This window comes from Natrix helvetica (genome assembly GCF_964273705.1).
Source record: "Natrix helvetica genome assembly, chromosome: 11".
NCBI classification, from domain to species: domain Eukaryota; kingdom Metazoa; phylum Chordata; class Lepidosauria; order Squamata; family Natricidae; genus Natrix; species Natrix helvetica.
Genome location: NC_138562.1, coordinates 21,312,799 through 21,335,663, shown reverse-complemented (window position 1 = coordinate 21,335,663; position 22,865 = coordinate 21,312,799). Strand labels below are relative to the sequence as shown.

Here is a 22,865-nt window from a genome sequence, read left to right as displayed (position 1 = left end):
CCAACCCTGGTGTTTTTGGAAAAGCCTTGCCTGATGGAAGGTTCTGAACAGTGGCGAAATGCAAATATTTTTACTACCGGTTCTGTGGGCGTGGCTTGGTGGGCATGGCAGGGGAAGGGTACTGCAAAATCCGCATTTCCTCCCGATCAGCTGGGAATAGATGGGGGCGGGGCCAGTCAGAGGTGGTATTTGCCCGTTCTCCGAACAACATAATTTTTCCACTACTGGTTCTCCAGAACTGGTCAGAACCTGCTGAAATTTCATCCCTGGTTCGGAAGGATTTGAAAGCTCCCAAACCTTCTCCGTGTGACAGGTTGGTGCTCCCATTAAAGCCCAGCTGCAGATCGAAGATGATGCTGAATGCCTGAGGGCATCTATCTATCTTTCTAAAACCATTCGGAGCATGGCACATACTGCAACCCACAAGGAAGGACGGGTACGAAAGGTAAGGGGCACATCTCGGGAGCCTTGTAGTAGGAATGAAAAACAACCCAACAACTCTCTAGGCCAGGGGTGTCCAAACTTGGGAACTTTAAGACTTGGGGATTTTAACTCCCAGAATTCCACAAGTCCCAAGTTTGGACTCCCCTGGCCTAGGATATCCTAGAAATGGAGACATTACAATGATTATGCTGAGCTTTCTTAGGAGGGTTAGAGATGGGGCCATCCTAGATGGGAGCCCGCCAGCTCTGTTTCTCAACCTTGGCATCTTGAAGACCTCTGGACTTCAATCCCTAGAATTCCCCAGCCAGCACATGTCGGGATACTGCGAAACCTTGCTTTAAACAAAACGATTTAGCAGACAAGACTCTGGATGCGCAATAAGTTTTGTTAGGCACTCCTCTGAAACAGCTCACGAGCTCTCCCCTTCCCAATAAGTCTAGAGGAGGCCATTTCAACGTATCTTTGAGCAATGATGATATCCTTATGCAAATGAGGCAATGAGGGTCAACATAGGTCATTTGCATAACATTACAGCCTTATTCACGTAAGACAATTGGCCTTATTTCTATCACGACATCCGTTGCTGCGGTAATTACGGTTGCATCTAATGGACATTCTCTACCCATAAATGGGTCAATTAAATGAGATTACCTTGTAGCAGTAGTTGAATCTATGGTAATTTGTGGAGATGCCCCACATATTTAGAATAACAAGAAAACATCTCATCCTTAATTCTTTTTAGATTAGAGAGAGAGAGAGAGATCGGAATGAGTCCCACAGCATAGATTACTGGATACATTTTTCATTTTAAAAGACTTCCATGGGGGTGAAAGAATTTAAAAGGCTATGGTTGTAGCCCCTTAAAAAATGGAGACCCACAAAGCAGAATTACAAAATATGGCAGATTCCTGGCTCTCTGTAGAGATCTCCCAAAAGCTTTTGTGATCCTTGTGTATGTGCGTGTCGGTGTCTATGGCAGTGTGGAAATGCTCGACGTGACCCTTGTTTAAGGATCACACGTCTGCGATTGTCACAATGGCCTCTTGTCAAGTAACAAATCAGGACTAAGCTGAGGGTAGGGATGGACAAACACGGTGTCTCAGAAGGACAACATTGTGTTGGGAAGAGGAAGTTTCTCTGCATTAATTGGCAGGCGTGAGAACTTCCGGAAAGGGCCCCTGGAAATGTTCTTAAGCTTTTCTCCCCAAAGATACTTCTGGATCAAAGTGCAATACTGCAGGGGATAACCACTCTGTAGGCTACAGATGGAAATATTGGCAGGATCTAGAAGTTCGTAGACCAAGGAAATAACCGACGCGGGTTCAACAGGAGGAACACGTACCCTGCTTGGAAGCTACATTTCCCATTTATGGCAATTCCACGTCGTACAGATAGAATAGTTCGTGTTTTGTATAAGACAGAAAGAGAGACGGCAACAAAATTAAACTCTGTGGATACAGTTACAAGAGGAAGTGGCTGTCCATCGGGGATCACCTGGGTGCCAATGAAGGAAACGGGATGGAGTGGTGACGGGGTGGGCATGGCCATCACTATAACAAGGGTGCTTCAGTGCGAAGCCAATGGAGTCCTTGACGAATGTAACGGACCAGGTTGGTCATACTGCTGTGTTGTGTTAACGGACCCATCACCAAGTCCAAGTCTATGAAGAACTCTGAAAAACAGAGAGAAGTCTTATTTTCTGCTCATCTACCAGAGGGGCCAGTAGAGTCCCAAAACAAGTGGCAAGGAGTTATTGGTTGGTTTTCTATGCTCCCAATTTTCTTATCTCTGTATCTATCCATCTATCCATCTATCCACCCACCCATGCACCCACCCACCTACCTACCTATGTACCTACCTACCTACCTATCGGTGGTGGCGTAGTGGTTAGAGTGCAGTACTGCAGGCTACTTCTGCTAACTGCTGATCACCAGCAGTTCGGCAATTCAGGTCCCACCGGCTCAAGGCGGACTCATCCTTCTGAGACAGGTAAAATGAGGACCCAGATTGTTGGGGGCAAGGGGCTGACTCTGTAAACCCCTTAGAAAGGGCTGTAAAGCACTGTAAAGTGGTATATGTCTAAGTGCTATTGCTTTCTGTCTGTCTGTCTGTCTGTCTGTCTGTCTGTCTGTCTGTCTGTCTGTCTATCTATCTATCTATCTATCTATCTATCTATCTATCTATCTATCTATCATTTATCACCTTGGAACTTATATCTAATGGGCTTGTAGAATGTCTAGTTTTGAACAGAATAAGGCAGGGATCTACACCAATGGATGAAACCTTGGCAAGAGCGCTCAACCTCCACGTTTTCCCCTGAGTTGAGACATGGGCCCATATCTAGCAGCAAGTATTGGCCCTCTAGTGAGCCTTTATGTTTTACAAGGGGGTGGCTGTGTAGCTTGGTCTTTTACTTTGGGGGGGGGGGGGCAGGGCACCCTCCTGTCCTCTCACACTTCCTTTTCTTGAAACCTCTTCACACTCGGAGCCCTGGCTGATAGGCTTCAAAGGATTCCTCCATGACATCCCGAGTCCTCCCCCCTTTGGCGAAGAGTAATCCTCACCCCAAACAGCAACAAAGTGAATCCGTGAACCAGCATGTTCTATTAACCTGCAAGGTGAGGGATGCTGGCTCTAATCATTATCAACATAGCAGATCTCTGAGGAGGAGGAGGGGGAGAGGGAGGGGGAGGAGATACCTTTGTTTTCTCTTGTCAGTTTGTCGGCCATGTCCCAATGTTCGTAGCTCCGCAAGACGTTGTTGGTGATGTTCACGTGGCTGGCGGCCATGTGGTGGATCCGTTGGGGGATGCTGACAGTTCCCACCGAAGAGGAGCCTGCTGTGCTTGTGGTGCTTCCAAGGCTGCTGATGGGCGAGGGGCTCAGAGACATCGGGGAGGGCGTTTCTGTGCTCCTGGGGAAAGGATAAAGACCTGGTTGATTTGATTTCTATCGCACCTTTGGTTGTGAATGTAGTCAACCTGATCAAACAAGTCTAGGTGTGGAGTCCTTGGTGGTCTCTGAGCTTGGATAAATGTCTATGGAGATTCTCAATCACCCAACTCAGGTTGTCCCAAAGCTGATTTTTCCAAAATTCAACTGCATCTTGGAAAACATTTCTTCTTCAGAACTGAAAACGTTTCTTGAATGTGAAGTGAGAATTTTTCAAAGCAAAAACCAACAAAGCCCAGTTGCCTTTGTGACATCTGTGCTTGGCTGTTTTCTTGCAGACATTTCACGACCCAACTAGGGAATATCATCAGTGCTAGAAGGGAGTGAGGTTTGCTCTCTTCTTATATACAAGTGGCTTATCTGTTACTTGGAAGTGGTCGGTGAAGAAGACCACTTGGTAATTCCTTGGAACAACCTAACCAATGTTGGATGGCCTTCCCTACTTCTATCTTAGCACTGTAGCATGAAACTAAAAGCCAGAGAAGGAAACTGCAACGATATCGCCATAAACATTTAACTACACCTAAACATACATTTCACCTGATTCCTCCCGTCTGTAGACATGGATGATCAACCTCTATCTAGCTTCAACCCGGTTTGTTCACTATTTCCCTCTTTGGAGTGGAAGAGATCAGGGATCTCCAAGAGAGAGTTGAAAGCATATTTCCCAGAATTCCCTGGGCATTCCTAGCACAGATGCCCCAGGAGGAACCTCAAACTATTAACTATGAAAGATGGCCGGCCATCCTGATTCCGTAGGTCTCTTTTAACAGGCTTGTGGAAATGCACTCTTCTTACTCCATGTACTTTCAAGATGGCCTCAGCACCTTTTTAAACAAATAAATATACAATTCCTCTAAATTCCTCTCTTTTAGCCCCAAATCTCACCGGGACACCCCAAAGGGATTTAGGGGCAATGTTCCAAAGAGAAATCTTTGATTAACTGCTATCTTCAGTCAGATTTGTTTACTCTTTATGGTTGGTTGACTAATAAACACCAACGTGAAGTAGGACAAACGAAAACGATTCAGGTTTTTTTCCCTCCCTTAAAAGTCTTTCAAATTTCCCTTCATGCTGTGAAGATTATTTTCAGGCTGCTAAATTAAAAAAGAACCCAGCTAGGCAATATGTTCTCAGATCCCAAGATTCCCTACGGAAGCCAATCATCAGCCCAAGGGCTGCATCTCATTTGCATATTTTATTAACATTATTCCATTGTGCTTGACAATTAATCTGCTGGATATTGTGGCATTTTCTTTCAGCCACTTCATTTCATCTCATTTTTTTCAGATTGAATAGTTAGCATCTGTCTCTTGCAAATATTACCCCCCAACAGTTTTCTGAATGCAATAGCCTGCTTCAGAAAGCTGATGTGAAATTGGATAGGATTAATGTCAAATTATGATGATGATGGGGATGTGGTGGCTCAGGGGCTAAGACGCTGAGCTTATCGATCAGAAGGTCGGCAGTTTGGCAGTTCAAATCCCTAGCGCCGTGTAACGGAGTGAGCTCCCGTGTCTTGTCCCAGCTTCTGCCAACCTAGGAATTCGAAAAGCACGTAAAAAATGCAAGTAGAAAAATAGGGACCACCTTTGGTGGGAAAGTAACAGCATTCCGTGCACCTTCGGTGTTTAGTCATGCTGGCCACATGACCACGGAGACATCTTTTGAGAGCGCTGGCTCTTCGGCTGTGAAATGGAGATGAGCACTGCCCCCCAGAGTTGGGAATGAATAGCAGATGTGTGTAAGGGGAACCTTTACCTATGATGATGATAATGAAGAGGAAGAATGACAGCAGGATACTGAGGATCAAAATATTCATGCTAAGCACATAGCATGTAGTCTTTTCTTTTCTCTAAAGTATCCATGATTTTTTTTTCAGTCTAGCTTATTCTCAAAACATAGATGGAGTTGGCATATGATCCGTCCCATCTCAGTTCGAAATTGTCCTTCAAAAATTGGCCTATTCAGCAAAGAGTTAAAAATAGTCCTACTTTGGGACCGGTTAATAAATCTCCTTTTCTTCCATTGACCATGGGGAAGGTGATTGTTGCTCTGATGTTCTTCCATAGACCACTTTTGTGGAATATCACAAAGGTTGCTTCACCACTGGAACGGCTACCACAGGTTGATGTGATTTCCACCAACTGAGATGAGTAAGAGATGAAGAATTGGCCTTCTTGTCACAAGTCACAAGAGAAGCGATATGGGATCATAATAGGGTGTTGGTTTATGACTGGGGAGATCATGATTCAAGGCTACCTTTAGCCAGGAAAAAGAGTGATGTATGTTTCCTCCCTCCCTCCCTTCCTTAGAAGAAGACTTTCTCTTCTTTTCAACTCTGAACTATTGTGAGGCCTTGGGTAGGGGGTTCAACCAGAAGACCTCCATGGTCCCTTCCAGCACTATGACTATGATAGAATTGAAGAGGGGGAAGCTACATTATCATTTAAAAAATGATTTTGGTAAAGGAACAACTGGAATTACAACTTTCCTGGGGAGGAGCAGAAAAACAATAGAATAATCCTAGAACAAAGGAGGCTGAACATGTTGTGATCTTCTCATTCCTCTTAGGAAACAGTCTGAATTATTGACTAATAATTGATGGGGAGAAAAATTCAATTTGCCTCAATAGCTTAGACCCTTTCCCTATAAACTGTTCTTAAACCCCCTTCATGGGTGGTAGAAGGCATCACATACAATATTAATCCTATATTTCTGTGGGCATTCTTAGTGCTTTTAAATTCTTTGGCATCAAATCACCTGGATAGCATTTTCTATGAAGTTGTCTTTTAAGTTATCTACTTGGTGCTCACTAATCCTCCCACATGGATTTTCTTTTAACACCAACAATTAGGAAAACACCTGCCAGCTTAGAGCACTCTGGGGCTGCCCCTAAGCAGAATTTTACATTCAAGCCAGACTTCAGTAACTGATTTTCTTTTTAGATATGCATTTGAAGCTGATCAAAATTCCAAAAATCCATATAATGTGGATGTGACTTCAGAGGTATTTGATTTACCCACTGAATAGAAAGATAGAATCAAGATCACGTGAAGTGTTAATACCACTTCAATATGTCTTGGTAAGGCCACACTTGGCCACACATCCAGTTTTGGTCAGTGTTGAGTTCCACTTTGGGAGATGAAACCCCTTGGTCAACATGCAACATTGCTCTGAACCAGATCCATGTCATCTCAAGGGTTCTGATGGAGCAGCTTCTTCCTACTCACCTGCTTCCTCCAAGAGGCATCCTTGGCCCAGAGTTCAAGGGAAAGCCAACAAGGATGGAAAACAAATGGTCCTTCTTACCCTACCGTGGCCCCCTTCGCTGTCTACCTCAGCATCTGCCCTGCATGATGGATGACTCTGTTGTGACAATACCTCCTGTTCTTTATGGTCACAGACGCTCACGGTGGCACGTTATTCATGGTAGACAGGCTGTGTTCAGCTTGGGTGATCTCAACGTGTGCAGCCCCGCCTGATAATAAGTGCAAGTGGCACACTCCGGGTGTGCAAGATCCAAATATATATGTGGTTAATAAAATCGAGCTTTAGGGTGGAAACCAGCTACTTTAGAGCAAAAAAACATTATTAGAGCAAAAAAACAGGGTGAAGATGTTCTTCTTTAAGCACCATAATGCTTCCAGTTTAGTAACAACGGTTATCATATATCTGTGAAATAATTATTGGCTTTTATTATTGAAGGAATCACCGTTGGTGGGAAGAGACAGACATTAACTTTGATCGTAAGCTTTTTTTTGTCCTCCTGGAATGAAAGGTGTGGCCCTTCCTAACCATCTCATTCCTGGTCATCAATTGGGTTGAAGGAGAATGTGGGATCTATCAATCCATATATGCGGCTTCAGGTTGAGGCTGAGTCAACCTTCAGCTGGGATGGATGGATAGAGAAGGGAAGGGAAGGGAGAAAGGAAGGAAGGAAGGAAGGAAGGAAGGAAAGAAAACAGCAATAGCACTTAGACTTATATACCACTTTACAATGCTTTTACAGCCCTCTCTAATCGGTTTACAGAGTCAGCCTCTTGCCCCCAACAATCTGGGTCCTCATTTTACCACCTCGGAGGGACGGAAGGCTGAGTCAACCTTGAGCCTGGTGAGATTTGAACTGCCAAATTGCAGGCAGCCGGCAATCAGCAGAAGTCCCCTACAATGCTGCACTCTAACCACTGCACCACCACAGCTCTTTAAAATAGAAAGCTTTTTCTAATGTTCCCCATGGAACATTAACTTTAATCTAACAACTGATCTTAATTGGGCCAAAAAATGTTCCCTCTTCCTGATATCCCATTTTACAATTCCCCAAATAATGAGGGATACTTACTTGCCTCCCCAAGGAGAAGGGGCCTGTGAAACTTTGGATGAATTCTGTTAAAAGAAAACGAAAGAGAGAGCCAATGAAGTGGGAGAAAGCATAAAACGGCTGTGGCAAACTAAAGAACCATTTTCATTTTTAAAAATCCAACAGGTGGTGTTACAGGAGCCCCAAAATACAGCGTGTTACCTTTCAAAGCCCTTTAGCCTGAGCATTAATGTTTCACAGTGTTAGGTATCCATGGCAATATATTTACATACACAACACAGAGACATGGGGTTTATTTTATTTTTTTGAAAAAGTGGCCAGGTGAAAAATCACTGGTAGGCTGGCACTTCCTGTCTGGATGGCCAATTAAACTGAATACACCAGACATCCGCTTTATAGAAATTCTGGAGCCAAGCGTTGTGGCAGAGGTCTTAAAGTAAGGGGTTTTTTGGTGGTGGTGGCGGTGGGGGAAGTAATTTTGCAAAAAATTTAAAAATCTTGTATCCAAACTAGTCATCCTTTATTTGACTTCGGGGAACGGTTTCTTTGAAGGAATGTCTGGAGGAGAATCCACCCCTCTCTCTCCTACCCCTGTTCCCTCCCACACCCTTAATGACAAGGTTGCGTCCTTTACAACCTTTGATGGCTGAACACAACAACAAACTCTTGTGTTCCAGCTGCAAAAACATGGAATTACTCTCTTTCTCTGTCCCCCCCCTCTTTCTCCTCTCTCTTTCTCTCTCTCTCGCTTCTCTCGCCACTCTCTCTCTTTCTCCCTCTCCCTCCCTCTCTCTTTCTCTCTCTCCTCTCTCTTCTTTCTTCTGTCCCCCCTCTCCCTCTCCCTCTCCCACTCTGTCCCTGTCCCTCTCTCTTTCTCCTCTCTCCCTCTCCCTCTCTTTCTCCCCCCACCCTTTCTGCATAAAAAGCAATTCAATGTCATTTACCTTAAAATATTCCATCAAGGATCTGGAATACTTCATTGCGTGATCCTTCTTCAGTTTAAACATTCTCAGATAGAGAAGGGATAAGCAGCGGTAGCTATAGTAATTTGGAAACACACACAAACACAAACTTGACGTTATTTCCCAAAGATGTGATCTGTGGGCACCAACCACAATGGAAAACCACACTGGGTAAGCCCTGGCCTATTTTTAAAATGATTTTTATTGCAAGTTTTTATAAAGAGACAAGAGACAATATAGTGAAAGAAAGAAAAAGAAAGAAAGAGAAGGAAAGAAGGAAGGAAGGAAGGGAAGGAAGGAAAGAAAGAAATAAGGAAGGAAGGAAGAAGGAATGGAAGAAAGGAAAAAGAAAGAAAGAAGGAAGGAAGAAAAGAAATAAGGAAGGAACAGAAGGAACAGAAGAAAGGAAGGAAAGAGAAAGAAAGAAAGAAGGAAGGAAGGAACGGAAGGAAGAGAAAGAAAACCAGAAAGACAAAAAGAAAGATAAGGAAGGAAGGAAGAAAAGGTAGTAAAAGAAAAAAGCGACAAGACAGCCATATGAATACAGATGTTTCTCTACTTACAACCACTTGTTTACATTTAATGACTGAAGTTACAAAAGTGACTTACAACCAGTCCTCACACTTACAACTGTTCCAGAATCCCCACAGTCACGTGACCCAAAATTTGGGCACTTGGCAACTGGTGTTTATTTACAATGTTTGCAACCTTGGTGTGTATTTCGTCATATGATCGTCATTTGCGATCTTCTCAGCTGGCTTCCGGCAAGCCAGGTTAGAGTGGAAAGCTGGTTTCATTTAACAACCATTGCTTAACTCCACGAATGCAGCGATTTGCTTAAGAACTGTGCAAGTAAAGGTTGCAAAGGGCACCCTTAGTCACTGCCCTGCTTAGCAACGGAAATTCTGCTTGCTCCCCAATCTGGTTGTAAGTGGAGGACTGCTTGTAAGGAAAAGAGTGAGGAAGAGGCAGATGAAGGGAGTCCCAGGGGAAAAGGACAGAGGAGGAGAAAGAAATGGCAAGCAGTACTGAGGGAAGAGAGAGAAGTTAGAAGACTCTCAATTCTGGTCTTCAGTGGAAGCTTTAACCAGCTTTAATAACAAGGAAAAAGAAGGCAATGTCTCACCAGAGGACAGCCAGTTTCTTGTCTCCTTCCGTGGCGGAAGAGCCCGTGAAGTTCTTCAGTCTCATGGCGTACCTTCAGAGAGAGGATGGAAGAGGAGAGGTTGAACCGGTGGCATCAAGGAACAAGTGGTGCCCTAGGACACAACTGAAAGACCTCAGAGTTGTAAACCAGCAGCAGGGCACCCACTGCCCTTCCAGAGAGCAGCTGCCATCCTCGATAAACACAGTACGAGAAATATCTCCACTCAATCAGAATAGAGCTGGAAGGGACCTTGAGGTCTTCTGGCCAACCCCCTGCTCAAGCAGGAGCCCCTGTGCCATTTCAGACAAGGGACCGTCCAGTCTCTTAAACCCTCCAATGACGGAGCACCCACAACTTCTGAAGGCAAGCCATTCCACGGGTTAATTGTCCTCACTGTTAGGAAATTCCTCTTTCGTTCAGGGTTGCTTCTCTCCTTGGTTAGTTTCCATCCGTTGCTTCTTATTCTGCTGGCTCTGTCTATCTGTCTGGTGGTCTGTCTGTCTCTGTCCATGTCTCTGTCTCTCTCTTTCTAATGATTCTCTCTCTCCCCCCCCATCTATCGATCTATCTATCCCAATTTTCTTCTCTCCCTCTCTCCATCCATTCCCCCCTCTCTCATCTATCTCTCATCTACCCGTATCCATCCATCCATCCATCCATCCATCCATCCATCCATCCATCCATCCATCCATCCATCCATCTATCTATCTATCATCTTTATCTATCTTCAACCTCACTTCTCTGGAGCTTTTCCCTCCCATGTTCCCTGCGCAGCCTTCCCATGTTCCCTTCCGCAGCCCCCTCTCTGCCTCCGACACAGAGCCCTCCTCAGAGCCTTCCCCAGACTCCAGGACTGGCCCAGCTTCCTCCCCAACCTCCTCACTGTCCGAGTCTGCTGCCAGCTCTGCTGGCCACTGGTGGACCACAACAATAAAAACACTCTTATTGACTATAAACTGAAGGCATTTCTGCTCTTCTCTCTTTCTTTCTGGTCATATCTAAAGAAATGTTTGTAAGCTGAAGCCCTTATCTGCCAAAATTCATTCTGGGACAATTATTTTACGGCTAATTGATAAACTCTAAAAAGGCAGGATTTATAACCAAGACCTCAACGGTCTCCCTTTAATATTTGGAACGATCAAACTAACTCTTTCCGAGATAAATGTGACAGCCCAACGCTGAAATTATGATGCTTTAACTGCCATCCACTGCATTTCAATTTTAATTATACGAATATTGCAAATAATACTACATCCTTATTATCCCCTAACAGGGCTAATTTATAAGAACAGGGTCCATCAATTATAAATTTTCCGTGGCGTTCATAAAATGGAGGAGAGGACTAATTATGGTATCTTCTGAGTTGAACATCATGCCTTGGATTAACCATTAACAAGGTCAGAATGATCCTTAAAAAAACACAAAGCAACTTTAACAGATTAACATAATTGGAAGGGACCTTGTAGGTCATCTAGTCCACCACCACTCCCGCTCAAGCAGGAGACCCTACACCATTTCTGACAAATGGCAGTCCAATCTCTTCTTGAAAGTCTCAGGTGATGAAGCCCCTATCATTTCTGAAGACAACTCCTGTTCCATTGGTTGATTGTTCTCACTGTCAGAAAATTCCTCCTTAGTTCTAGGCTTAATCTCTCCTTGATCAGTTTCCTTGTTCCTATTATTCCTTGTCTGGCCTTTATATACTTTGGAGAATAGCCTTACCCCCTCCTCTCTGTGGCATCCCCTCACATATTGGAAGTCTGCTATCCTGTCTCCCCTGGTCCTTCTCTTCACTAGACCAGCCATGCCCAGTTCCTGCAACCGTTCATCGTATCTTTTAGCCTCCAGTTCCCTCATCATCCTGGTTGCTCTTCTCTGCACATTTTTAAGAGTCTCAACATCTTTTTTACAGTGTGGTGCCCAAAACTGGATGCAGGATTCTAGGTGTGGTCTTACTAAGGCTTTATAGAGTAATACTGCTATCCTGTCTCCCCCGGTCCTTCTCTTCACTAGACTAGCTATGCCCAGCTCCTTCACATGTCTGAGTCTCCAGTCCCCTAATCACCCTTCTAATTGCACATAGAATCACAGAAAAGACAGTCACCTGATAAGTTCCACCGTCTCCGAGTACATGGTGTACGGAGATTTCGCCTCTAATGGATCCCGCTCCATAGCATTCCCGCATTCGATGAAGGAGATTGCCGCGTCAGCATAATTCACTGCTTTGCCAAATTTTTCCAGCTGAAAAATAAAAGGGATTTGAAAGGTTGCTTTGGTTGGCCTCCAAGATTGGTTAAGAGCGCCATGTTTCATTCCCACTATAAATCTGAGCCCTTGTGCGCATTGCTGTTTTGTAGCTCTTTGGGTGCCCCTTCCTTCCCAATCTGGATACAGAGAGCCCTCGACTTACGACGGCAAGGGAGCCCCAAGTTTCTGCGGCTAAGCAAGACGTTTGTTCAACGACTTTTGATCCACTTTCTTGCCACGGTTGTTAAGTGAATCATGGTATAGCGGTTAAGTTAGTATGGTAGTTGTTAAATGAATCTGGCTTCCCCATTGAGAAAGCGGCACGTGACCCTGGGGCATTGCAACCGTCACAAACCCCAGTCAGTTGCCAAACACACGGATTTGGATCCCGCGATATGGGCGTGCTGCAATGGTCATAAGTGTGAAAAATGGTCGTAAGTCACTTTCTTCGGTGCCATTGTCATTTTGAACAGCCACTAAATGAACGGTTGTAAGTCGAGGACTACCTGAATTCATATACCAAGGGCAGCAGCTGCAGCTTTGCTTGGTGTGGAGGACATCCTAAAACAGCCAGAAGACGCCCCAAAAGCTTAACATGTCCCCCAGATCTCCAAAACAAGGTTGACCCAATTACAATTTTTAGTACGAGGAAGAAAATACATGTAAATAATAAGGGAGACACCTTATTAACTGGTTGCTTTTTTTTTACAGTTTTAACATGTTAGGCCAGAAACCATCCAACTTCTACCAGAAATTATGGTAGAAACCAATCAGAGTTTAACACCAGATGTGATTTTAGTCACTGATTTCTGTTTTGTGCCGCTTCTGTTGGGTGGCTTGCACAGACTTTGGCTACCCTACTGGGGCACCCATATCTCTTGGCGCTTACTCAAGGCTGCCTCACTCCACAACGAAGATATGGTTGGTTTCCTGCTATGCGCATCTTTGAGCTTTCTGATGGCAACAGAATAGCAGAGTTGGAAGGGACCTTGGAGGTCTTCTAGTCCAACCCCTTGCTCAGGCAGGAAACCCTATACCATGTCAGACAAATGGTTGTTCAATCTCTTCTTAAAAACCTCCCTTGTTGGAGCATTCACAACTTCCATAGGCAAGTTGTTCCACTGATTAATTGTTTTAACTGTCGGGATATTTTTCCTTAGTTCTAAGTTGCTTCTCTCCTTGATTAGTTTCCACCCATTGTTTCTTGTCCTGCCTTCAGGTGCTTTGGAGAATAGCTTGACTCCCTCTTCTTTGCGGCAACCCCTGAGATATTGGAAGGCTGCTATCAAGTCTCCCCTGGTCCTTCTTTTCATCAAACTAGACCTACCCAGTTCCTGCAACCGTTCTTGATATGTTTTAGCCTCCAGTCCCTAATCATCTTTATTGCTCTTCTCTACACTCTTTCCAGAATCTAACAACTTTTTCACATTGTGTCAACCAAAACTGGATGCCAGGTGGTCCAGAGAATTCTCTGCATTACTGTCCCCACGGCAGGCATACCTGTTAATGAACAGTGCTGCATACTAATAATTAGCCTAATTTAATGCACCGTTAATAAGGCTCACAAATGTGTTGCAATCCTCTCTGGCATATGAATTCTCTGCTGAATCAGCCACCCAACCAGGTAGTGTGAAAGGGACACAAAGAGACTCACCAGAGCATCTGCCTTATGCTTGAGTTTTTTGGCTTCTTGCATATAGTAATCCGCATTGTGAAGCCTAGAAAGAAACAATAACAGCACTCAGAAGAAGCAGCTGATGGGATTTCAACTCTTTCGTTGGCCCGATTTAGACTTCATGCTTACAAGGCTACCTTAATCCTGCCCATGATCTAAAAAAGCAATAATAATCATGTAAATCTACATAGCACTTTGCTTTCTTCACTCTTGGGACTCATTCCAGAAGCTAAGAAGGGTAGACTTTGGAAAATCTTTGGGCGGGAGACCAGTTGGGAGTCTGAGAGTCATAGACCAGTCTGGGAAGCCAAAAGAACATCTTGGAAGACAATGACTCCAAACGACTTCTGCGAAATGGATCAAGATTTCCAGCTTCTACATACATGTGCAGTAGGTTTTCTTCCCCTACAACAGAGGTAGCATTCAGCCGGTTCTCTCCGGTTCGGGCGAACCAATAGCGGCGGCTGCAGGAGGCTCTGCCCACCCACTACGACATCATGCGTGAGCATTGTGCGTGCACAGAAGGCGAGTGTGCTCACATTTGCGAACTGGCAGGGAAAGTAAACGAATCCCACTCTGCCCTACAAATGTGTGTTTCTTCATTTGTCCAATCTCTAGGATTTGCACAAAGTTCCTCCACCTTCTGTCTTTGTAACATCAGATTAGACAATTATAGGACCTGGATCAGTAGAAGGCTAAACTTTAAATGACCAGGTGGATTTTTTTGCTCTGGTCCAAATTTCATTCAAAACTGGGCCAGGACTGGGAAAACCCAACTGTGCGTCAGGGGTGAAATCCACTTACCTTTGCTACCAGTTCGGTAGCAATGTGAGAGCGGTGCACGCTCGCTTTGCTCACAGGGACCACCTCCGCATATGTCAAAAAGGTAAGGTAAGTGAACAGCGAGGACGGGAATCAGCTGTGCCACGTGATTTATATCAGCTATAAAGCAGGAAATCCAATGCTACTGGTTCGTTTGGGCGGACCAGTAGCACTTTTACTACTGGTTTGGATGAACCAGCCCAAGCCAGTAGCATTCCACCCCTGCCATGTGTCCTGCTTAAGGACAAATTCTAACTGGGCAACTTTGGGTTGGTCTCTCTCTCCGCTCTAGGAAGAAGGTAAGGGCAAACAATTTCTGAAAATGTTGCCCAGAGAACCACAGAGTTCTGTCCATGCGGCTGTAGGAGTCACAACTTATTCAACCCCCCCTCAAACTCAGTGCAACTCAACCCAATGCAAACTCAGGCCGTGTACAACAAGACCATCCTGAGGCCAAAGTAGCTCAAAACAATGCAGAAATTTGCTCCAAAGGCCAAACAAAAAATACGAATACAGTCACAACAAATAAGTAACTAACATATCATCAAACGTTATCTTGGCTCTTCTCCGTTCAGGATTCCCGTTGGTGAGGGTGGGACTTGTCAACCAGAGATCGTTGTCGAGGTGGCTGGATTCCAGCAAAGAATTGGAAGGCCTGCTGTGAGCATCTTCTTCCTGCAGAAAGCAATTTTAATTAGCCGCCTCGGCTTTTACGCCAAGGATACCTTTGCACGTCCCGTCATGCGAGCGTGCGTGCCTCGAAATTAAAATTCCAGCTCTTTGTTGTCTTGGGCTGCATGTTGCTAAGTCATCAAGCTCAGCAAATTAATTAAGTGCAATCGGCTCCATCCTGCTCCCATGCCCAGCATCATTAACACCCACTTCTTCCAAGGTGTAATGTCAGCATGGGTGCCTTGTAGCATCGCCGGCTTATTAAAATGAAAATGCTGGGAGGCAAACAGCAAGGCAAAAAATTCACAAGGATCTGACGATTAGGCCGAGCACCAGATGAGAGCAAGAAGGCTGGCCCCTGGAAAAGATAAGTCTTGAGTCCCCTGCGCTTTTACAATCAGAGAAGTTAAACCACACATTAAAGATCAGTGCTGGGCAGCTTCCCTTGGATTTTGCATGACCAAGGTCAGCAGTAGTTGGTGTGGAAAATTTCAAGGAGGACAATGGGTGGCTAAAGGGGTAAGGATCTTGGTCCTCCCCCCTTTAGCATGGTATTGGTTGTGAAAGCGTTTGACTAATTTAGGGGCTCTAAATCCCCTCTAATCTAGGGGACTAATTGAGGGGCCTTGATTAACCCACTTGTTTTGATCAGCAGACAAATCTTTGGTTCTGACTGAGGCTTCCCCAGCAGCACGAAGCCGAGTCCCCGTCCTGATAAACCCCTTTTATTTAATTGACAGTGAATTCTTTGCCAGCAAAGTCTTTCCTCTCCCACGGTCTTTCAAGATAATTCACAATTACCAACAGCTCCAGCTGTTCATCTGCCCCACTGATGTCTGACTCTGAAGGCAGCTGATAACTGCCAGACGGCTCTTGCCCCCTCTCTGCCTCTGACACAGAGCCCTCATCAGAGCCTTCCCCGGACTCCAGGACTGGCCCAGGTTCCTCCCCAACCTCCTCACTGCCCAAATCTGCTGCCCGCTCCACTGGCTGCTGGTGGTCCACAACATCTTCCCACACCACCAAATATTGTAGATTTCCTCAAAGCCTTTGGGAATCTAGGATTTCCTTAACTTCAAAGTGTTGTTCACCCTCTCCCATAAATGGTTCAGGTGTAAGGACAGGAACTGTAAGGAAGAAGTCACTTCAACACTTACACTGATGCCCTTGGAGTTGACGGAGGAGGATTTGTTCTCATTCTTCCTGTGTTTGGAGCAGATGTTGGCCTGCAAGGAGCTGGGCAGGGGGTTCTCTTGGTTGAAAGAGCTGCTGTCCATGATGTTAAGCCGCGGGGCTGCCTCGTCCATCAGAGGAGACAACGGGGGTGGGAAGAGTTTTTCTTCTCTCTTTTTGGTCACTTTTTTCATGGAGTTGCTTCTGTCAAAGAAGAAACCGAAGACAACCGTTTTAGCAAACATGTACAGGCAGCCCTCAACTTACCATCATTCCTCTTAGTGGCCGTTTCAAGCTTACAACAGCACTGAAAAAAGTGACTGGTGACCGTTTTCCACATTTATGACTCCTCCCCCAACCCTACTATGGTCACGTGATCAAAATTCAGTGTCAGATCAAATCAACGGGACCTTTCCAACTTCTGTTTCTTATGATGCTGTTGGCCAGGATCGGGATGGACTATGCAAGTTGATGGGCATGCAGTCCTCGAATTACAGCAGTTCATTTAGTGACCGTTCAAAGTTACCACGGCACTGAAAAAAAGGGACCAATTTTCACACTTACGACCATTGCCGCATCCTCCCGGTCACGTGATCAAAATTTGTTGGCAACTGACTCGCATTTATGACGGTTGCAGTATCCCAAGGACACGTGATCCCCTTTTGCGACCTTTTAGCAAGCAAAGTCAAGGAGGAAGCCAGATTCATTTAACGACCGTGTTACCAACCGAACAGCTGCAATGATTCACTTAAGAATTGTAGCAAGAAAGGTGATAAAATGGGGGAAATTCACTTAACGGCTCTCTCACTTAGCAATGAAGAAATTGTGGTCGTAAGTCAAGGACTACCTCCTGTAGCTCCTTCCCCAGGACAAGAAAAAAATAAATAATCCCACTCTTTTAAACCTTGGATGTGAATTTAAAAAGAAGGAAGAAAAAAAGAAAGAAAATAAAAGTCAAGTCAGATGGAGAAAGCAGACTCTTTAAAATGTTAATCCAACCATGGATATTTTTTAAAAAAATTATTATTTTAGTTACTGCCCTAGTCCAGTCAATGAAGATTACTTGGATTTTAATCCTTCCTTAGTCAACTCATATTGCATTCTCCTGCCATTTACTTTTCATGATTATCGACTCAAATTTTCAATAGCAAATTAAGTCAACAAGAATGGATGCCTCCCTCTTAGTCAATTTACGTCAGTGTCAAGTTTTTATAGATTTACAATACCTCAAAGGAAAACGTCAGAGACAAGAAAGCAAAAGGAGAGCAACTTGGCTTCTCGACTGAGGGAAAGCAGAAATCGCCTCATCCGGCCGTATTCAACAACGCTCCTCCATTTCTAATGAAAGCAGCGTCCATTTCATTTATTATTTAATTGTGGCCATTAGAAGGTTTTTTACAAAAACAATTGCTGTCGCAACTGGAATGTTCTTGTCATTCCTGATAATCCAGTTCTTAGAACAGTGTTTCTCACCCTCAGCAATTTTTATGGACTTCAACTTCCATAATTTCCCACCCGGCATGGATTCTTGGAGTTGAAGTCCATAAAAATGGACTTCAGTTTATAAAAAAGGACTGTTGAGGTTCCTCAACCTCAGAAGCTTTTAGATGTGTGAACTTCAACTCCCAGAATTCTCCAGCCGGCAGAAATTCTGGGAGCTGAAGTCCATAAAAATGGACTTCCTCAACCTTAGCCAAATTCAGATGTGTGGACTTCAAGTCCCAGAATTCCCCAGCCAGCATGGATTCTGGGATTTGAAGTCCCCCAATGAAAGTTGCTGGAGTTGAGTGAGGAAGCCTGCTTCAGAAGATGCACTCAAGATCACTATACTAAGTAGCCAGCAAAGGGAAGGTTCTATGAATGGTGGGATAAGCACAATCGGCCACAAAGATGCAAAACATGGATTAAAAGTAGGCTAAAGTCCTGAGACTCGGTTCTAGGCCACAATGGCCAAACTGGTCTTCATGAGGAACCATGACCATGAGTGCTAAGCCATTGAGATGACTTCCTACAGATCCTTCTGTTGAAACCCTTAGAACAAGAGTAATATGATGATACATGATAGTCAAAAAGTAGCAAATGATTGGGTTAAATACGAATTTGGAGGATATTCAGAACAAATCTCAGCATTGGATTGGATTTATTGGATTTATATGATATTTGGTAAAGGTAAAGGTTCCCCTTGCCCATCTGTGCCAGTCATTCCCGACTCTAGGGGGAGGTGCTCATCTCCTTTTCAAAGCTGAAGAGCCAGCGCTGTCCAAAGACGTCTCCGTGGTCATCTGGCCAGCATGATTAAATGCCAAAGGCGCACGGAGCGCTGTTCCCTTCCCACCAAAGGTGGTTCCTATTTTTCTACTTACATTGTTTTTATATGCTTTCGAACTGCTAGGTTGGCAGAAGCTGGGACAAGTAACGGGTGCTCGCTCTGTTATGCGGTGCTAGGGATTCGAACCACTGAACTGCCGACCTTTCTGATCAACAAGTTCAGAGTCTTAGCCATTAAGCCACCGTCTCCCTCTTACAACGATCTGAAGTCTCCATTAAATATAACTAATAAGAAAATCAGGGGGAAGAATTGCTTGGCAAATGGAAACATCTGGGACCAGGGGAAATGTAGACCTAGCATAGGGGAAATAACTATTGATGAATACAATTATATTATAACTGAGGATACCAATAGTTGCAGGGCTCAAAGGAATCAAATTAATGACCTAGAAAACAAGCTGAAATTAAGGCACATCAGATTGGGGGCTAACTCTGTGGGGTTTGGTAAAAGCAGGAAATATAAAATATTTTTTTTTAAAAAAGATGATGCAAGCAGTTGGAGAAAGATAAACACACATAGCTTGAAAAATTACATTTGCATCATCCTTAAATGGATTCCATGCTTAAGTTATCTGTGCCATTTGCAGACTTGAAAGATCTGTGTGTGTGTGTGTGTGTGTTCAAGAAGGCAAATTAGGATAAATTCATTTGCATTAAGTGGAGTAAGTAATTACACAGGTATAAGAGAGATTAGGAATGGGCTGGTTTTATTTCACAATGCTTTAAAAGCCATGAGTTTTAAGTTAATTGTGGGATTACTTACTCAACATAAATTTCACCGCTGTGTAACAATATGATGGGAGAGGCGGTTTCATTTAGTTGAAAAAAAAATCAGTCAGAGATAAATCCTTCAAATTAAAGTTTAAAGACCCGACAGAGATAAAGGCAGAGGAGGAGGAGGGTGAAGCCAGTCCTTCCTGTAGGTTGACTGCAGTAACCAGGAATCATAATCATTTCTTAGATGAACAAAATATGGAAAATAAAGGGATAAAACAAAACTAGGAATGAGGTCTATCAATGGCATGGAATTTCTGAAACTGAAAAATCCTGGACGAATTCTCTAAGATCTACTGAGAAAATGTAGGGAAAAACACATACTCTTTTATGCCAGGGATTCTATGGTTGGGTATCGGTGAAATGCAGGGTGGAAGTAAACAGGAAGCCGACGACTCTTCTAAACGTTGTTTCTTGTTGTCTCCAAGTGTGTCCACATTTTCAGACTGCTTCGATCAGAAGGAGAGAAACCAGAAACGTTACGCTTCTTATCGCAACACCCAAACAGTGGTATCCCAGTGAAATCACCCTACTGGTGGGTCTAGCTACCCATGAGCTCACCGACTGGGTGAGAAGAATCCCTTGAGCAGGGGTGGGGAACTGTGGCTCTTTTGCGACTTGTGGACTTCAACTCCCAGAATTCCAGAACCAACATAGCTGCCTCAGGAATTCTGGGAGTTGAAGTCCACAAGTCGCAAAAGAGCCACAGTTCCCCACCCCTGCCCTTGAGGAACATGCCCTCCCTTCTTTCCGCAAGTGGTGTCCATGAGACCTTACAAGAGGAGAACATCAACAAGGCTTCAGGACATCCCTCACTCCTTCTCCACTGGCTGAGCAGGGAGAAAACAGCCTGGTTTGGCTATTTGCAATCCACGTTTGAGATCTGTGCTGGGATTAAAGCATGGGCAATGAGTCTTCTAATTGCCCTTCTAGCTGTGTGTCTCTTTAGATCTTTTTAATGGCATACCGGATTGATAACATGGGACAGTTGAGAAGGTTTTGGAGTTTCACAACATGGCTGGTTGGGGGGAACATGGTGAACGTGGTGGGCAAGCTTGGAACTTTCTGGGACTAAACCCAACCCCACTGGAATGAGTTGACTATGGTATAGCTGGTCACAAGAGGAGTGGGGTCAAGAACCATCCTTTTGTAGAAGGACTAGAACCAAGTGAGGAGATGTCCCTTTTTCTGCTGCTGGAATCTAATTCATTCTCTCTCCCCCTCCCCCCTCTCTGTCACCATTGTAAGACCTAAAAGACCAGGTTAGGCTCAGATCAACATGGAGGACATCTGACTACGTGGTTATAGAAGTCAACACTGGCTTGACAGCACCCAATCAATCAATCAATCAATTTCCTCTTTCTCTGATTTTTTCTTCTTTGCTTGCTTTCAATCACTTCTCTCCTTTCCCCCTTTCCTCTCTCTGTTTTTTGACACCCTTTTATCTCACTTTCTACTTTGCCCTCCCACCTCTCTTTCTCTCCCACCCCCCCTCTCTCTCTCACACACACACAGACACATTCTCCCCAGATTTTTCTTGCCTAGACAGGGCCTTCCATCTCTGGATTGCCCAAATATGCATGGAATTAGAATGAGTGCCACTTGGCACTCTAAACTGTCCAGATTGATTCAGCTAATATTTTTAGCACCCCAGTTTAATTCTGTAAAACCTGTCAAGGATGGCTGCTTCTGAAATGTCCTATTTCATCTTTTACAAAAAAAAAAGAAATAAAGAGGAAAAAAAAGAGAGAGAGATGAAGGACAGTCTTTTGTCCCAATTTATTCTCTTTCCCTTCCAGGAAAGGCTAAAACAGGCCTTTTTTGGGTCAGCGAGGACAATTGGAAGCAGGTTTAAAGAAAAAATGCAAACATACACACACACACACACACACACACACACACACACACAAACCTGGCTGCAAATATTCAGCTTGGAGGTTTCTTGCCCTGCCTCTCCTGTCCCAAAAGTACATTTCACTTTGGAGTCCTATCTCCCCATCCTTAACAATAAATCCCTGGATGTCAATTGTATCGAACCTGCGATAAAAGCTTTGTCTCTTGACTCCCAAAATATTCTGCTTTGCAAGTAGTGGTTGGGGGAAGGGAAAAAGTCAGCAAGAAAAGAAGAAAAAAATAATAATAAAGAGGCTTACTTAAGTGAGTGGCATTTTGATAAATCACAGGTGTTTATGTAACAAAATCCCCCCCTCATTTCCCCCCCCCCAATGTGCAATAAAGACAACACTCAGCAAATGTTACCAGAAAGCTTGCCTGCTTTTGACTTTGATGGATGGATGCCTATTTAAAATGGAGAGAAAACTTGTCCTAATGCTCTAAACAGTAAAAGTGAAACAAAACAAAATAAAACCGACAAAGATGTAGCATTAGATTAAACCTAGGAGATGCATTTGATTACCTGAGTCTCTTTTCTTTTTCTGTCTTGCAAAACTCTTTTCCTAAACTCCTAAACTCTTTTCTAATAAGTGCCGGCCCAAAAAATGTATTTGGCTTAAAAAAAATTATTCTTATTCAGTGGGATGGGGGAAAAATAGCTTTAGAGGTTTCCTCCCCAATATTTGAAAATAATTCTGGTTGAAAGGATTAACCTGTGTTTCTTTATGTTATCCTTTCTCCATTGCATGCCCTGCCTGGCTTTCTAAAGTCCCACTAATCCACAATCATGCTTACAGGAGTTCACAAGCGGGATCAAGGACATTAAAATAGGAAGGGGTTTGATCAAAGCTACTCTCGTTTTAATGCATGGATCATGTGCATTAAGAAGGGGTGGAGCTTTCATTTGTCTGGTTGCAACCGGCATTTTGATGAGCTGTGGTGGCGCAGTGGTTAGAGTGCAGTACTGCAGGCGACTTCTGCTGACTGCCGGCTGACTGCAATTTGACAGTTCGAATCTCACCAGGCTCAAGGTTGACTCAGCTTCTCATCCTTCCAAGGTGGACCCAAATTGTTGGGGACAATTATGCTGTCTCTGTAAACCCCTTCTGGAGGCCAAGGTAGGTGATCTCAAAAACAAAACAAAACCCTGGGTTGATGTTTTATTCTTATTTTGAGTGGCCCTATCTTCACGAGAGGGAATAAAGGAATGCTTGAGAGAGTGGTGGGATTCCAAATCTTTTCCTACCGGTTCTATGAGAGTGCGGTTCGTGCACAGCACTCAAAGACCACCCTTGGGGTCAGTGCTGGAGAGCTGAGCTGTTTTTTAGCTCAGCTGAGGTGCGGCAATTAGCTCTGCTGCGTAAATCAGCTGAGCTAAAAAACAAGGGAATTTAGGGCAGGGAACGACGGGGGCAGGAGGGCGGGGTCAACCAGAGGTAGTATTTGCCGGTTCTC

The 22,865-nt window shown here is 44.2% G+C and overlaps 1 protein-coding gene across 3 annotated transcripts in view; it reads right to left on the bottom strand.

Moving 5' to 3' along the window:
* Positions 1–633: 633 nt before the first annotated feature.
* Positions 634–22,865, bottom strand: part of AFF2 (ALF transcription elongation factor 2) — a 227,868-nt gene continuing 205,636 nt past the window's right edge. For 2 of the 3 annotated variants that reach the window (XM_081963758.1, XM_081963760.1), the window contains exons 12-21: positions 19,842–19,966; positions 16,400–16,619; positions 15,109–15,245; positions 13,728–13,791; positions 11,931–12,067; positions 9,806–9,877; positions 8,662–8,755; positions 7,739–7,782; positions 3,144–3,358; positions 634–2,116 (exon numbers count right to left, since the gene is read on the bottom strand). In XM_081963758.1, the coding sequence (XP_081819884.1) occupies positions 1,995–2,116; positions 3,144–3,358; positions 7,739–7,782; positions 8,662–8,755; positions 9,806–9,877; positions 11,931–12,067; positions 13,728–13,791; positions 15,109–15,245; positions 16,400–16,619; positions 19,842–19,966 (1,230 nt within the window). In that variant the 3' untranslated portion in view covers positions 634–1,994. The remainder of the gene's footprint in view (positions 2,117–3,143; positions 3,359–7,738; positions 7,783–8,661; positions 8,756–9,805; positions 9,878–11,930; positions 12,068–13,727; positions 13,792–15,108; positions 15,246–16,399; positions 16,620–19,841; positions 19,967–22,865) is intronic. The other variant, XM_081963759.1, reaches the window with a different exon arrangement.